The sequence below is a fragment of the Eublepharis macularius genome, chromosome 2 (genome assembly GCF_028583425.1).
Source record: "Eublepharis macularius isolate TG4126 chromosome 2, MPM_Emac_v1.0, whole genome shotgun sequence".
In the NCBI taxonomy this organism is placed as follows: Eukaryota; Metazoa; Chordata; class Lepidosauria; order Squamata; family Eublepharidae; genus Eublepharis; species Eublepharis macularius.
The window spans coordinates 171,307,631-171,325,522 of NC_072791.1; the positions used below are offsets into that span (position 1 = coordinate 171,307,631).

A 17,892-nucleotide genomic window follows, 5' to 3' on the forward strand; every position below is an offset into this window, starting at 1 on the left:
TTTAATTACTGACTTTAATTATTGTTATATTTCAGAGTTTAACCATCCTACTGTTAAAGCTTTTCTTCCATAATTTTTGAGTATTCTGTTGCTATATGCTACAATCTGAAAGGGAAAAAAAAGAAATGGAATTTGCTGGGATAAAAAACCTGCTTGTTGGATACACTTTGATAATCTAGCTACCTATAAATTACAAACTGGTCTCCAAATTGCCATGACGTTATGATGGATTAGTCACATGTAGGAAATGGCAAAAATGCATTTGGGGCTGTCTCTCAGACATTGTCTCTTTCCATACCGTTCACATCCTGCTCTCCAGATAAGTCCCCAGTGAAGTAGCAATTCGTCGTGAACAACTAGAATAGAGAAGTTACAATTATTTTTATCTTTTGGTTTCTTTTCTAAATTGCTTGGATTTTTCATAACTGCATAACTGTGTTTGTTAAAATATATTTATTGTTGTATAAATGCTATGAGGTGGTAGAGTTTAGTGAGGACAGCAATAACCCCAAATGCCAAGACAACTAAATAATGTCTGAAAAGGAGAGTAATGTCTGAAAAGATGGGGATACTGGGTTAGGTTGGAAATACTCTCATACCAAAAGAGTAACAGTAACAGACTTGTGCCTAGGGTCTTCTCACTTAAGCAATCCCTGTAAAAGTGGCCTCTACATCAAAGGAGAAATAGCTCATACAGCTCTGTGGCAGCACACTCCTTCTTTAGTAGATCCTAGAGGATGAGTTTTAGACAAGCCTCACAAAACATCTAGTAAAAGCATATAAGGTAGAGTGTAATGACACTTGCCTCTTATCCTTTGCATTCTCCCAAACATATGCAGCATCTTTGTGTTAGTAAACTGCTTCTGGAGCAACTAATGGGAATGTTCTTTGACTTTGGAGAAATGTACAAATTAAGAGGTCTGAAATATTGTGACTGACATACGGAGTGCTGCTAAGTGTGAAGTATTTTTTTTTGTAAGGCATGAGGGGTTGTAAGTCAATTTTAAATCAAGATGGAGGTTCTTTCATAATTGTGATAATTCTATATCTTTAAGAGAGATTATGGGGAGGAACCTTTGAGTTCTCCCATCTATTTTCCTCGGCTTCCTTTTCCAAGCTCAGGATCTGCTATGTACAGAAATTGAGGTTATGGTGAAATGCCTTACGTCCCAAAAAATAATGCCAAGATTTGCAGCCCCAAAGGATGATATTTTGGTTTGTACTCTATGCAAGGACATGAGTACAAACTGACTAGCAGGAGGAAAGTGGAGAAACAACTATTGGGGTGGGGTGTTGTAGAGCTGGCGCAGTCACACCTGAGTTATTTTGCTTCTGGAGGCCAAAGACAGAGTGACACTGCAGACAGGAAGGAAAGGAGAGTCTGTTGAGCATGTTCATGAAGCTCCTTTACGTTTTCCTCCTGGCCCTTTCACACACCAAGGAGGAGGGAGCACTTCTTGAGCACATGGTAATGAAGTCACCAGGAGATGAGTCCTAGATACTGAAATCAAAGTGATGGATGATTTCAGATTACTGGCAGCACAAAGAATAATATGGCCTATCTCTAATTACCATTTGTAGGGATAAATAAGCATCAGGGATTAGTGGATTTGCATTTTATTCATGTTTCTTTTTATGCTTTCGCAGTCTCTTGTGTTTGCAAATGCAGTGTGTGCTTTTCGTTTATGTACTTAACTTATATTCAGTGCCATCAGTTTGACCTCTGTGAACCACATTAAGCCCCTCTTCAGTTCATGCAGACAAACATCTGAAAGGGGAGGAGGCAGCAGTTAAACTTTACTACCTTTGTGTTGGCCCCTTCGGTAACAAGGGTTGCCAACTGTTCGGTTTTCATCTGGATAGTCTGGTATTTTTGTGGACTGTCTGGGTAAAATATTTTCCAAATACCATACACCTGGTGCCACCTCCTCTCCCTCCTCCCTGCTTTCAGGCAGCTTGCCTGCTTAGCCCAGCTGCCCAGTCTCCTGAGCAATGCCATCAGCCTTTGGTAGCAGAATGACCTGCCTGCCAGCCTTCTATGGCTACATAGTGCCAGCATGAGTGACCAGCCCACCCACCCAGCCTCCTGAGCAATGGCACTGGTCTGGGCAGTGGCCAGCCAACCTGGGCACCCTTTCTCCTGTGCAGCACTGGTGGGAGTGGCCACCCCATCCACCTGGCCTCCTGTGGCTGCATAGTGCCACTCACAAGTGGCCAGCCAGCCTGGGCACCTGGTAGTGACATCATCATGCTGGGGTGGGAGTGTGCGTGTGCTCTGCATGCATGCACAAATAGAAAAAAAAAGTGAGTGCTGTTCCCCTCCCCAGGGTCTGGTATTATTCCGGACTGATTCTTATGGGACTTGTTAGATCCTAACTAGGAAATCATTTCCTTTATTAACAATAAGTTCCTTCAACCTTAGATCTTAACAAAACAGTACAATATTTATAAGATCATAGATTATATGTAAATCACAAGCAGAGAATAACAAATAAATAAAATTGTACTAACAATACATAATCATCCCATAACAAAGAAATGTCTCAAGGATACTACAATGCATACAAACTTGGCTATAGATTGCATAATTTCAGGGTTAACATTAGCCAGCTAAAAAGATACTACTTGAGGCTCAATAACTAGATGGTATTTGTTCAAAATAGGAAGGGTCCAAAGATCCCAAAATGAAGACCAGTGTTCACAAAAATAACAAACCTGATCAATGAACTCAATCATGCCAGAAGCAGAAGAGTAAAGGCAGCCTAAAAATGGAGCATGAGAAAATCAATTCAGCTGTGGGCAGAACATTCACTTTGCCAAGCATGAATGTATGGCAGTTGCTAGGAATAGTAAGGCATTTTAAGTATGGGAGAAGTCTAACAGGGAGGGAATTCCAAGCTCTAAGGTGTAGCATGCCCGACACACTTGCAACTGAGTTACTATTACCCTTTTTAAAAATCTCTTTCAGTGCTTCGTTAGAGGCCACATTTTTGTATCATAGTGAGGGAGAGATACTCGAGGCACTCGAATTTGCTATCCACCATCTTTACCCTGAGACATATATACGTCTTCCCTCAAAAGATGTAAAAGGCCTTGATAGCAGTTTGATACTGAGAAAAGGGAATTTAGTTTCAGATTAAAAGAAGGAAGCTTTAGATTCCAGCGAACATTATGCAAACTGCATTCTTAATGCTTTTCCCACCACACAATATGGTACTCCAGAAATTCAGTGAAGATAGAACAGAAGTAGATAATCAAGAGCTTCAGAAACACCACCAATCCAAATACCCGTCCCATACAGAATTTGTACCTTAGCATTAAAGGTCTCAATGGCTTAAGTATATATTGCCCTCACCTACATATGAAATAAGCAGAAATGGTGTAGGTTCAGTTTCATAAAAGTAAAGATTTGGAGAATATCCTGAGACATCTAACAATTCCTATAACAATAAAGATGCCCATGGCTAACTGGATCCAGGGAGTAGGGAAAGGAGTGAGGGTAATGATGCTGGAACGCTAATTCTGACCAAAAAGGGGAGATGATGGTTAGACTCCACATGTCTTGCGTGTGCATTATGTGTCATCAAGTCACTTCTGGCATATGGTGACCCTTATGAACATAACATTCCAGAATGTCCTATCATGAACAGACTTGCTCAGATATTGCAAACTGGAGGATGTGGCTTCCTTTACTGAGTCAAGCCACATCTTCCATCCTGAGTCTATTTTTGGGTCTTCCTCTTTTCCTACTGTCTTCAACTTTTCTTAGCATTGTTGACTTTTCCAGTGAGTCTTGCCTTCTTATGATTTGACCAAAGTAATATAGCCTCAGTTTTGTCAATTTAGCTTCTAGGAAGAATTCAGGCTTTATTTGATCCAAAAGCCACTTGTCTTTTTGGCCATCCATGAGAGGCAGAAAACTCTCCTCCAGCATCACACTCCAAATGAATCAATTTTCTTCCTGTCAGCTTTCTTCACTGTCCAACTTTCACATCCACACATAGTAATGGGGAGTAACATAGTATGAATTATCTTGGTCTCCAGAGAGACATCCTTATCCTTAAGGATCTTTTCTAGTTCCTTCATGGCTGCCCTTTCAAGTTTCCATCTTCTTTTGATTTCTTGGTTGCAGTCTCCCTCTTGGTGGATAATTGAGCCAATGCTTCATTTTGTGATCTTAGACCAAATTTTCTATCAATGTTTGATTCTCCTCTGCCTCCTACTTTTGCTTTCCAGTCACCTATGATTATCTGCATATCTCGTTTAGGCATATGATCAATTTCTTCTTAAACACTTGTATAAAATCTTTCAGTGTTTTCATTTTCAGCATCTGTGGTTGGGGCATAAATTTGAATGATGGTTGTTAATGCCTATCCATGAAGTCTTATTGATATTAATTAGTCAGACTTATAGCTCTTGATTGCTTCTGCTACATCTCACCTCACTATTACAGTTTATTTTGAGTTTGTCATTTCTAGAGTAAAACACTTTGAAATTTTCTGACTGAAAACGTCTCAATCCAGTCCACTTTAGTTCACTCACACCCAGAATTACAATGTTTAAATGTTCCATTTCTTGTATTATGATTTCAAGGTTACCTGGATTCATACTTCTCACGTTCTATGTTCTTATTGTATGTGTTGCACAGCTTTGGACATATCTTTTCTATATATTCACTTCAGAAACTGGATGTCCTTTTAGATTTAATTCAGTCCCATCATTAAGAACACCACTATTCATACTTATCCTCTGCTCTTTCCTACTATTTAATTGAGCACCATCCCAGCTTTGGGGGGGGGGGAGGCTATCTTCCAGCACTATATTTTCTTTAATTTTGGATTGTCTCATCATAGAGTTTTGGTGCAGTACTAATCAGGGTTGGCAGAAGTGTCACTGCCATTGTCTGTGAAAGATCCTCCATCAGCATCACCTTCCACTACTGCTGCTGCCCAGTAGCTATCCCTCAAGGATTCCTCTGCCCCCATCACTACTGGAACTGTCAGTTCTCTTCTGCTAATGTGACCATTGATTTGGTAGATACTTAGTCTGGTGTCTCAGCTTTGACCATTCCACCTTAACAGACTCTGCTAGGAGTATAGACTCTTAACTGAGTCTGTCCTTCTAACAGTATTGTTCTCAGTTTCATTCACACCCTCAAACCCCCTCACCATGATAAAGTTTGTATCCAAGAGGTTTATCCATACCTCTTACTACGTGTTATCTGTGCAGGAAACAAAAAGTAAGGTGTGGCAGCACTGCCATGCTGATGTTTGAACTAGGATAGATTTGTACAAATGCTAGTATACTGCAAAGGCTACCCATGGACAGGGTAACCCACACAATATGGGAGAGAAAGTGTTTTAATTTAAGCAGATCAGCTGTTACCCCACAAGTGGTCCTGATATTTTCATCCTAGGTGTCAGAGCAATAAACAGTATTCTCATTATGTTGTCTTCTTATTCTGAGTAATTCCAGAACAAGTGCAGTCTTAGGCCAATGGGCAACAGGGCATCTGTCTCAGGCTCTACATTGGAGGAAAGATGACAAACCAAATGAGGGGTGTTAATGATCAGAGGAAAAAGTTTTTGAAGAAGTGAAAGCAATTATAAGTATGTAACTAGACATGGGCGCGAACCAAAAAAAATTAACGAACCAGCAGTTCGCAGTTCGGTGCCCACAACGATCCCAAGATCGCGAACTGCAACTAACATTTTCTGTTGCCGAACCAGTTTGTGGTTCGTGGTTCGTTGGGTGCAGAATGGCACCCGTGACACTTACAGAGCCCATATTCCCGGGGAGTCTTTTGCAGGCTCTCCTACAGCCATCACCCAAGTTTGGACAAGATTGAAAAAGGGATCTTGGAATTACACCCTCTCCAATCGAAGGCCCCCAGAAAACTCCCACTTGATAAAATTAGAGCCACCGGCTGACGTTGGCCCAGTGTACAGAAGGTGGGTGCTGATGGCGGCCACCGGGCCTGGCGGGCATGAGGAGGCGGTAATGAGCCGCCTCCCCTCAGGCGGCGGGGGGGTTTGGCTGCTCGCCAGCGGCGCCCCAATGTGCCCACCCACCAGGCCAGAGAGGAGCACACTGGTATTCCCAGTGAGGGCAGGAATGTGGTTGATGCTGGCGGCCACCAGGCCTGGCAGGCATGGGGAGAAGGCGACGAGCCACCTTCCCTCAGGGGGCGGGGGGGTTGGCCGCTATCCGGTGGCACCTCCCATGTGCCTGCCAGCCAGGCCAAAGAGGAGCGTGCTGGTATTCCCGGAGCAGGCGAGAAGGTGTGTTGTGGTGGCAGCCACCAGTCCTGGTGGGCACGGGGAGACAGAAGCGAGCCGCCTCCCCTCAGGAGGCAGGGGTCTGGCCGCTCACCAGTGGCATCCCCCATGTGCCCATCCGCCAGACCAAAGAGGAGTGCGCTAGTTTTCCAGATGCAGGTCGGAAGGTGTGTAGTGGCGGAGGCCGCCAGGCCTGGTGGGCACAGGGAGGCAGAGGCGAGCCACCTCCCCTCAGGGGGTGGGGGGTGGGCCGCTCGCCAGTGGCACCCCCCATCTACCCACCTGCCAGGCCGAACAGGAGTGCACTGGTATTCCCGGCATCGGTGGGAGATGAGATGACATTCGGACGGGGGCCTGATCCCCCTGGCAACTGCGAGTCCTCACCTCAGGGTCCCACTAAGGAAAATTTCGACAGCAGCCGACAGTACCCACCTTCCTGCCTTGCTGGAAAGGATGGGAGGGAGAGGACATGTCATCATCAGGGAGGGGGAATATCCCTCAGCATCCGCAAGTCCTCATCCAAAGGTCCCACTGAGGAACAGTGCGGCAACCAACAGTACACACCTTCCTGCCTTGCCGGAAAGGATGGGAGAGAGAGGACCTGTCATGTGGGGGTAAGTGGGAAGATCCCCCCCCAACCTCCAGGCCAAAGAGGAGTGCGCTGGTATTCCCAGAGTGGGAGGGAGAGGACATGTCATCATGAGGAGGGGGAGGGGGAAGATCCCCCAGCATCCAAGAGTCCTCACCCGAGGGTCCCACTGAGGAACAGTGCGGTGGCGGAAGCCAACAGTACACACCTTCCTGCCTTCCCGGAAAAGATGGGAGGGAGAGGGCCTGTCATGTGGGGGGTAAGTGGGAAGATCCCCCCCAACCTCCAGGCCAAAGAGGAGCACGCTGGTATTCCCGGAGAGGGTGGGAGAGGACATGCAATCATGAGGAGGGGAGGGGGAAGATCCCCCAGCAGCCACGGGTCCTCACCCGAGGGTCCCACTGAGGAGTAATATGGTGGCAGCCAACAGTACCCACCTTCCTGCCTTGACAGAAAGGACGGGAGATATGGGACATATTCCCACCCAGCTGAAAGGGGTCCTGTCAGTCTCGTTGAGAGGGGAGCCACCACGTTGTCAACCGACTGTATCCCTATACATTACAATCGGCTGTGCGATCGAAATCGAGCTGTGTAACCAAGGAGGGAGCAGTAACAGGATAGTCCCTCGTGAAGCAGGGGCTGACCTGATCCGCCATCCAGTGTTTGAGGAAAGTTGGGGATGGGCAGGACAGGAGGCATTGTTTGGATGGGTCAGAGTGGTTCCTGAGAGGGGGAGACGGAAACGTGACAGCAGCAGCAGCAGCTGACATCGGCCACCTTCCTGCCTTTGCAGGAAGGACATGAGTCGAGCGACCCATTCCCCCCTGCTCAGAAGACTCTGCGTTTGTGATGGATGGGGGCACCGTGTGGCTGAACTATATCTGAAACAGTTCTTCAGATGCTGCGCAAGTGCCCAAAGAAGGCTGCCATCAGCCGCATCACCCACCTTTCTGCCTTGCTGGAAAGGATGGGAGGGAGAGGACCTGTCATGTGGGGGGGTAAGTGGGAACATCCCCCCGCAACCACCAGGCCAAAGAGGAGCGTGCTTGTATTCTTGGCATGGGAGGAAGAGGATGTGTCATTCGGATCGGAGGCCTGATCCCCCAGCCACCGTGGGTCCTCACCCGAGGGTCCCACTGAGGAACAGTGCGGTGGCAGCTGCCTCCTGAGCCATCAGCCTCGAGGTTGTAAGCAGCACTGTCCCAGACCCCGAGGGCACAACCTTGGCCAGCGCGGCCTGCTGGAGCGCTCTGCTCTCACCAGCATCACCCTCAGGGCAAAGTGATCCTCCCACTGACCCCCGCTCAGAAGAGCAGGTGGCCCCCTTCTCCCCCCAATGGATGTTTCACTGGGTGAGGAGGGAGACAGGCTCGGGTGGTCCCTCTTCAGGTGCGGAGTCAGGGCTGTCAAAGACAGGTGCTTCGGGTTTTTGCCCCTGCGCACCAGGACATCACAGGCATGGCACCGCAACACATGGGGGGGGGTCATCAGGAAGGGCCCGAAAGTGCCTCCATACAGAGGCATTGTAACGTCGACTGCTAACTGTCCCAGGGGAAGGAGGGCGAACGGTTACAGGCTGCACTGTGGGGCTGGACATGGATGACGGGGTGAGAGGTGGACTTCAGGAGGGGACACCAGCGAGAGTTTGGGATGGGGACGGGAGGGATTTTTCATAACACACATACCATTTCTCCAGAGATCCATCGCCCACCCACCCCTCCTCAAAATGTTGAGAGAGATTCTCTCCCCCCTGCGCAAAGACCTCTTTGGCCTCCTCCACAGCCAACACAGGTAAATTGGGGGGAGTTAGAGGACTCTCAGCGGCCCCCAAGCCACACCCAATACTGCTTTCCACAATTGAACCAGGAGGACTGCCATCGCACTTCACCCCACAACCACCCTTGGCAGCCAACATAAGAGGAAGACTCATTGTGCCACCAAACTAGAATTAAGGAGGACAGGAAAGGAGATGACTGTGTGCCCTCCACCGCGGTGGCCACTGAGCTTGGCCCCAGGGCCTGGCAGCAGCCCTGGCACCAGAGGGAGGGAGGGACTAGAGCCCTAGCCCACCACTCCCACAGACCTTAACAGATCAGGCACTAATAACACTGTGTGAACCCTCAGCCGAGGTGCCCACTGAGGTTGGCCCCAGGGCCTGGTAGCAGCCCTGGCACCAGAGGAGGGGAGGGAGGGACTGGAGCCCTAGCCCACCACTCCCACAGATCTGAACAGATCAGGAACTAATAACACTGTGTGAGCCCTCAGCTGAGGTGCCCACTGAGCTTGGCCCCAGGGCCTGGTGGCAGCACTGGAACCAGAGGCTGGAACAGCACTCTTGAACAACCAGAGGCAGCAGCACTGGAACCAGAGGAACCAGAGGCTGGAACCAGAGGCTGGGGAGGGACTAGAGCCCTAGCCCACCACTCCGACAGACCTGAACAGATCAGGCACTTATGTGAACCCTCAGCCGTGGTGCCCGCCGAGCTTGGCCCCATGCCTGGCAGCAGCTCTGGCACCAGAGGGAAAGAGGGACTAGAGCCCTAGCCCACCACTCCCACAGACCTGACCCGATCAGGCACTGATCAATAAATCAATGTGAGCCCTCAGCTGAGGTGTCCACTGAACTTGGCCCCAGAGCCAGGCAGCAGCCCTGGAACCAGAGAAGATAGATCCCTATCCCGCAAAGCCAAGCTGAATTATACTCTCAGTCTCTCTCCCCAAAGGCTAGCAAGTGGCAAGCAAGAGCTCTGTCCCACTCCACTGCTCACTGAAAGTGAAACCCAGCCTGGGATCCCACGGCTATTTATAAGCACAGTTCACATTGAGCAACGCAGGAGGTCTGTGTTTGGCCGTCAGAGCTGCCTATCAGGGTTTGCAGGGATGAGATTGGAGTGCCCGTGGCTACAGGACACCCCCTTCCCCCTCCTTCCCCTGGGTTTCTTCTCCCAACTTGTAACTGCTTTGCAGCTCCATGGTTGGAAGGAAGACCTGCCGATCAAGGTAAGCTGGGCTTCCATTTGGGTTTCCAGGGCAACAGAAGGAGCGCAGACACAGTTCAGGCATTCCCCCAGCTCCGTTGCCAGGAGAATTGATTGCTGGCACCTGAGTGTCTGGCTTCCCGAACCGCGGCCGAACGCACCGAACCAGGCTTCTTCCGAACACTGGTTCGTTGGCCGTGAACAATCACGAGCCGCCGGATCGAGATCGCACCATCGCCATTTTCATGGGTTTTTGAAGTTCATAATGTGGTTCATGCCCATCTCTATATGCAACTATCAACAAATTAGAGGATAAATTAATAAGTGTGGTACTGACAGCCATATTGTTCAGTCTGATCAAGTTTCAGTTTCATCATAATCTGCTAATATATAGAGAGAGGTAGTGATTTAAAATTACTTTCAAACAACAATTAGTTTCTGAATAAAATTTGATAAATTTATGTTGCTTATATAGTTATAACTGGCTAAGAATCCATTCAGCTATTGAGATTGACTCATGGTTTCCAATTAAATTCTGGTACTTTCAAAATAATCAGAGAAATCATGAGATGGAGCCAGCAATCAGACAACTGTCAGAGAATACGTTTACCAACTGGTATTGGAGCCCAAGGTCCAGTACATGTCCACTCAAAGTTTTGTTACCATGTCCATAAAAATTTGTCTTTTATGATAAATTTTGAAACAAAATTTACATGCATTCCTTTAATAGCTTAGACCTTTGTAATTTTAAATTATTTGATAACCATTTTAACATCTCATCATTCAACACATCACTGTAGTTTAAGCAAATTACAGCCATTTCCTCCCATTTCTATTTCTGTGTCACATCTTAATCCATCATCTCTTTCAATGTGCCCTCCCATCTTAAACATTTTGTATCACTCACTGGCAGCATTTTAAATTTTTACTTTTTATTAAATGTTGAAAATCAATACTACTAAAAGTAGATGCACTCTCATTTAACATCTTCAAAGGCCTGACAGATATCTAGACCTCTTTTCAGAATCACATTAGAGAACAGTGGCTGATCTGATGGAATTTAATTATAGCATAAAAGATATGGGCCACAATCCAGAGAGCCCATTTACATGCTCTCAAGGGTATTTTGCTTGCAGAGCCATACTAACTGTAGCTCTCTTTCAGCACATAAGACCCCGACACCTGCAAATTGCTTGTGATGAAGCTTTAGATTTTGTTTTTGTTGCAGTACAGGAACATGGAGGTGGGATGTATATTGTGCAAAGATATTAAAGAGAAGCCAAATTGTACATGAGGTTCTTGTGTACACATTCTTTTTCAGCTGCAGAAATGTGTGAATAGTATGACAAGCTACAAGAAGATCTTAACTCAGAAGAGTTAATTTTCTTATCTCTGTTAAATCAAAAAGGATTTTATAGTTGTATTTTATATTACAGTCTCTCCAGCCTCCCTACTATGAGGACTCTATTTTTCAGCAAATTTTAAAGAAGAATTAGGTCATGACCATCCATACTTCCACATAGGTTGCTCAGTATGTGGAAGTTTCATCTTACCAAGTTCCTGCCTTACTGGCAAACTTCCTGTACTCAGACAACTGCATACATGGAACAAGTGGAAGAAACCTCTGACGTGCACTACAGTTGTACATTTAGCTGTCAGCAATGATAGTTTACTTTATTTAAATAAATGCATTACGTTAACTTACTGTAAGTATTTGCATTTTTAAGAAAAATATATAAACATCAAACATTAATTTATAATGTTATCATATACTCCCCGTAATATATTCTTACACATGACAACACTAAATAAACCCTTGTCAAGTACTCAACTAATCTACAATAATAAGCACTTTAAGATAATTTCCCAATTGTTTGAGTTATACTCCTTTGCATGCTCTAGTCTTTACTGCTTAAGAAACAAACAGTGCAATTCTACTTTGTTTAGGATCACACTGTATGTTTGATTTCTTGATTTTTTTCCCCAGCAATACTGAAAAGAATCCCGTGAACAATAGTCCTTGGAGTTCGTATAGTTTGTAAAATATCTGTTTTATAATTTAAATGGCAATACAGCATCACTGCTTTGAGCCATATGGGAAAGCAATGTACAAATACCTCAAATAAATAAAGAAAACCTACTTCATCATCCCATATAGGTCTCAATTCTATGAAGGCTGTCATTCTCAGCTGTCTACTGATAACTTCCATTTCAATCATAAAAGCAATCTGCTGGATAAAACTAGTTATTTTACTCAATCTCAATTCCCTTCATTACTATATCTCCATGCCCCCAATGCTTTCTGTATACACAGTTCCCATGATCCCCAGCTAGAGTTTCCAACTCCAAGTGGGGCCTGGAGATTTCCCAGAATTACAACTAATCTCCAGGCAGGATCAGTTCTCCTGGAGGAAATGGCAGCTCTGAAGGGTATGCAATTATACCCCATTCAGGTCCCCAAACCGCACCCCACCCTATTCCACCTCCAAATCACCAGAAATTTCCCCTTGATAGAGGTGGCAACCCTATCCCCAGCATAGCTTTTTTTAGTGGCCTCCTTTCTTTTTCACCCATGGAGAGGTTGGTTGGATCCAACATTTTGTTCTGGTTCACATACCATACATCAAGCAGCATAGATAGAACTTCTGTATTCACCACAAACATAATCCTTCTCAATAATCATTTAACATATTCAAACACACTTTGGCTCATTAACTGCAAATCAGTAGGGTTAGACGGAAGTAATTCCTGAACAGGATTATTCTGTAAAAGATGTGCCATTTATTCCAAATTGATCCTTGCAACCAGATCCTAAGCATGCTTACTCAGAGGAAAGTTCCACACTGTTAAGTGAGACTTGCTGCTGTGAAGAACATGTAGGAATTCAACACAGATTTATAAATATTATGTTACATGTGGTACTTTCTCAGACATGATGGTTAGTGGGTGATCTTACTTAGAAGTGAGACTGCTTTCAATTCACCCTCAAGTCCTATTCTTAAGCCAGCTACAGCAACCCCAACTACAAGTCCCTTTATTGTTGCCAACCAATACAAATCTCTGAAGGACTTAGGGTTGCCACTCCCCCTGTAGGATGGGGCATCCCCCAATCCTAGCCTCCACCCACTGTCACCTCACCAACTCTCACCTGGCTGGTGGGGAGAAAGGCATGGGAATAGGGATGGGAATGGTGAGGAGCCATCCTTCATGCTCCAGAACGCTCCTATGTTGTCCTAGGAATGATGTAATTCCCAGCAGGACGAGAATGCAATGAGTCACACCAGGGACCAATTCAGTAAAAATCAGCCCCAAATTTGGTGTTTAGGTAACTTTAACTGAATTGGCCCCCAGTGTGAACCACTGCTTTTGCATCAAGCCGAGAATATCATTCCCAGTGCAGCACAGTAGCATTCCAGAGCATGTGCATACAAAGCATATTCACATGGTAAGGTTGCTCCAGCACACACCCCACCCACCCCACCCACCCCTAGTCTAGACATTAGGGGATCTGGCAACTCTAGAAGAACTCTAACATACACTGAGAGAAACCACAGCCTCATTACTAAGCACAAGACTATCATGAGACCTCTCAATACAGGCCTTGAGGAGTAACTAGCTATTTCAGAGTCCCATCACAAAGTGCTAACGACTTATTTTCCATTTTAGAAGAATTCACGTACCTGCCTGTACACGTTTCCTTCAGTCTACTTGCCTGTAAACTTCTTTGCTTGCCAATGTCTTGGGATCTCTTCCCAATTTCTGTCCAGTCCTAAGCAAAACTCTAGCTTCTCCTTTTTTTCATAAATGCAAAGTTTCAAACTGTTCAGTCTCTTGAGCAACTAAACATTCCATACTACCACATTCTGCGCTACCATATTTGACGTGCTCCACCAATCAGCAACAGAAGCTTCACTTTCACAAGCACAAAAGACAGTTTCTAGGTGTTATCATATCTCGAGAGTGAATTCAAATGTAATGACTACAGTGGTCACATTATTTATGTCAGATTATAACTTGGGCTTCTGAATTTTCATTTCCCAGTGTTTTACCATTAATCTGTTCAGAATTTAAGACTTATTCTCGATGGAAAGAAAGTTCTCACACTGTGCAATTATAACCAAATTAATACTTATGTTAGAAATGCTCTAAGTAAATAAACAAATAAAATCTGAGTTTACTTAAATGTTCCAAATTCAAAATACTTAATATCAAGAGCAACATACCATTAATCCATTTGGCTTCTGGATTGTGAATTATGAATTCTTTTCTGAAGAGATCTTCCAGAGACAATCTGGTTTCTGATGAAGTTGACAGTTCATCTAAAACAAAACAAAATTTGAAAACCAAAGAATTTATCTTTGTTACAAAACACATTCCTATTGGAATAATCCCCCCCCACACACACATACACACTCTATATATATAGTATCATGAGCCCATACTGGCAACACTGTTACCCAATTAGACAGTATCCGAATTTGTTGGGGTACAAGCAAGAGGAGGCAACTGGGATTATCCACCTATATTTATGAGGATTATTCCCTTAGAGAACTCTTGAAATAAACCAGCCAGATGTTCAACCAGGAAGGGTTTTTTTATTAAAAGAAAAATAAAAGGGCCAACATACAAACACAGCACACATATAAGAGGCTAACTAATAGGAAATCAGGGAGCAAAGGGGTAGAAAGCAGTTTCAGGGAAAGCTGTAGTTAACAGTCTTGAAGACACAGGTCCACGGAGAGGAGTGGAGAGGAGAGGAGGCCCAAATGGATTTGGGGTGTGTGTACAGATCCAAAGACACACACACACACACACACACACAGGTGGCTAAGGAGTCCAGATATAGGGCAAAATGCTCCCTGGGGGCAGCTGACTTAATGGGTCTACCCAAGGTGAACTATAGCTGTAAATGGTGCTTGATGACCCTTTGAGTACTGGACGGGAAGAGCTACCAAGTTTTATGAATAGCGTTAGGTGTGCTTAATCAGGATAAATGAGTGAGGGGAGGTAAGGTTGGAAATGAATGATACTAGTCAGGCATTCTTGGAAGACCTATTGTCCTAAAATATGCATCTCTCCATGACATGGAGAGGGCCATTAATCAGCCGCTCTGACTTCCCTTCTAAAATATTTTTCTAGGATCTTACCTGGCTGGCATCCATTTTGTTTCATTTCATGCCAGGCTTCTGACATATGAGGAAGGATGTTTATGATTTCATATCTATAAACTTCCTCTCAGTGGAAGGAGGGGTCTGACTGCTAGCAACACAATCACTTCTATTCGTGAAAAATGTATATACGATTTAGTACTTCAGTATCAGGGACCACAGATGCTGTCCTCAGGTAAGATTACATTCATGTTTCTCTAGATGAGTCACCTCACACTAAGGGGTGGGGGATTTAAACCACAGAGTCTGCTGTCTGTTTTTATTTACAACAGCAATTTTTCAATGATTAATATTAACCTATTCCAAGCCTACAACATATTCACTGAGCCAAATATTTAGAAATCATTAATATGATGTGATTATATCTATTAATATTTTTATAAGAAAACAACGCCTTTATACTTCATTTTGTGGGAGTCAATATTTCCCTTGAAACTATGGTTACACAAGCTGTCCAAATTAATTACATTCTTTATATAGTAATGGATAGTAATAACACATTGCTCTTTATGGACTGGTCTAGGAAGCTGCTGTCAAAGACCAGTTGTCATCAGTGTGGAACTCATTCTGTGGTGTTCCACAAGGCTAATCCTCCATGCAATTTAATCCCTATGTGAAGCCTTTATGAAAAATTATTTGTGGTTTTGGAGTAGACTGTGATCAATATGCTGATCACACCCAGCTCTATATTTCTGTATTCAAATTGCCTACTGATGCTGTAAAGGTTGTGAGCCAGTGCCTGGCTGCTGTGGTTAAATAGCCAAGGGTGAACAACTTGAAATTGAATCTTGACAAAATAAGATGGAAGTGATATTAGCTGGAAAGGATGAGGTCTTGAAGGACACTGTGCTTCCCATTTCTAATGGGGTCAGAGAACACTAACTCAGTTGAGAACCTAGAGATTATACTGGACCAAGCATTATTACTAGAGAAGCAAGTCAATACAGCTGTGAAAAAATGCTTTCTTCCATCTTTATTTAGCTCAGACTTAGCTGATCTGGCCCTGTGGATCCATGCCATGGTAATTTTGAGACTAGATTGTTGTAATGCACTCTAGATTACCATATAATGCATTCTACAAGTCCACTCAGAATCTTCATTTGATACACAACACCACAGCTCAGTTACTGAAGGATACATATTTCACCGATTTTTCAGTCACATACAAAGCCCATCATGGCCTTGGACCTATATATCTTCAGCATTGTCTTTCCAACTATGCTGTACTATAACAGCTTCATTCATATTCATGGGATTTTTTAAAACACCCGATGGGGTTTTTTTAGATTTCAGATTTTTCTGCAAGTTTGAGTCAGTTTTCAGAAGTGTTGGAAGTAGAGATGGGCACAAACAGAAAAAAAAAGAACATGATGTTCGTTGTTCATTGCCATCTACGAACAGGGACTCACGAACAACTACAAACATGGCCCTGTTCACGAACATGTTTTTCGTTGGCTGTTCATGGGGGCCAGCAGGCTCTCCTCCAGCCATCATCCAAGTCAAGATCCCTACCGCACCACTCCCAGAAATCTGACCTGAGCAGGCACCAGGAAAGGTACCAATAATAAATAATAGCTTGGCCCAGAGCCTGGCAGCAGCCCAGGAACTTGAAGGAGTAGATCCCTATCCCACCACACACAAAGAAAATTCAAGATCCAATTCGGCTTTCCCAGACACAGCAAAGCTGCTTAGGCTGGGAGCCGGCTTTGCAGCTCCGCCCGGAGGAAGCTGACAGGCTCCCTTCCCAGGCATCCGGAGCTTTGGCCAGAGGCGGAGCCAAGAGCCATTTGCAGGCAGCTCCGCTTCCCCGGCATCAGTTTCCTCGTGCGCTCGGCCCACCCACCTCACCTTGTTTTAGTGCAGGATTAGCCAGCTGCTGTGTCAGAGCCAGGTAGGAAATTTTTCCGTCTTTGCCCTGATTGGCTTTGGGAGAAGGGGTTTTTCACCTACCTTGCACTAATGGCAGTGTTCTGAGGTATTGTTTGGGTGGTGCTGTTTGATCTGTCATTGGCAGGAGAGTTTTGGGTATAGGGTGTGGGCCGGTGAGCACCCAGTGGTGCTTCCCCATGGGTGGGGAACAGGGTCTGCCATCAGTGTGGTATGCTTGTGGCGGCTACCATTGTACAGGCAGATGCCTGCTGGGGATCCCCAAGTACAAGGCCTTCCTTCATGCTAGATGGCTGGGGCGTTAGGTGCTTGATGGGGGGATCCCTTGCCTGGCTGGCCGGGTTGCAGCCATTCAAGCAATGGCCTATACCCGGGGCTTTGGGGCTCGCCCAGGCAGGTCAAGGTGGAGGTCCGGAGTTGATACCGTGGCTTGACCTGTACCGCTTAGTTGACCCTTGCCTTGTTTATGTTAATCGTCATTTTAATAAACGGCCCTTTAATACCAAGCCTGTGTCTTGTCTCTTCATTCCGACTGGGGCTGCAATGCACTCTCTATCAAAATGCCAACAGCAACTGTCTCCCTCTCCACTGTCTGCAAAGTCGGAGCTGGAAGCCCCTCGCCCCCCTGCCCCCTGCTCTTTGCTCCCTTGTTTTAACAAATTTGGAGCTCCACACTTGAAAGGAAGACCTGCCTATCAAGCTAAATTGGGCTTAGATTGCGGTTTCCAGGGCAACAGCAGGAGTTCAGACGGAGTTCAGACAATCCCTGCCTAAGTTCCCAAGGGAATTGCTTGCAGGTCGAGGCTTGCAACTGCCACTTGTTCATTTAGAATGGGGCCTTGCGAACAGCTTGTTTGCAAACAGCAGATTGGGCTGTTTGTGGCTTTTTTTTGTTCATATTGCTGTTTGTGCCCATCTCTAGTTGGAAGATCTGTCTTGTTCATTCATGGCTCCAGTCTCTAGATTTAAGTATTCACAGATACTCTGCTATT

The 17,892-nt window shown here is 45.3% G+C and overlaps 1 protein-coding gene across 1 annotated transcript in view; it reads right to left on the reverse strand.

The window, feature by feature from the left end:
• The window catches only part of DPP10 (dipeptidyl peptidase like 10), a 439,415-nt gene that overhangs the window by 311,301 nt on the left and 110,222 nt on the right, over positions 1 to 17,892 (reverse strand). Inside the window, exon 3 of the mRNA XM_054971084.1 lies at positions 14,069 to 14,164. Coding sequence (XP_054827059.1) covers positions 14,069 to 14,164 — 96 coding nt within the window. The remainder of the gene's footprint in view (positions 1 to 14,068; positions 14,165 to 17,892) is intronic.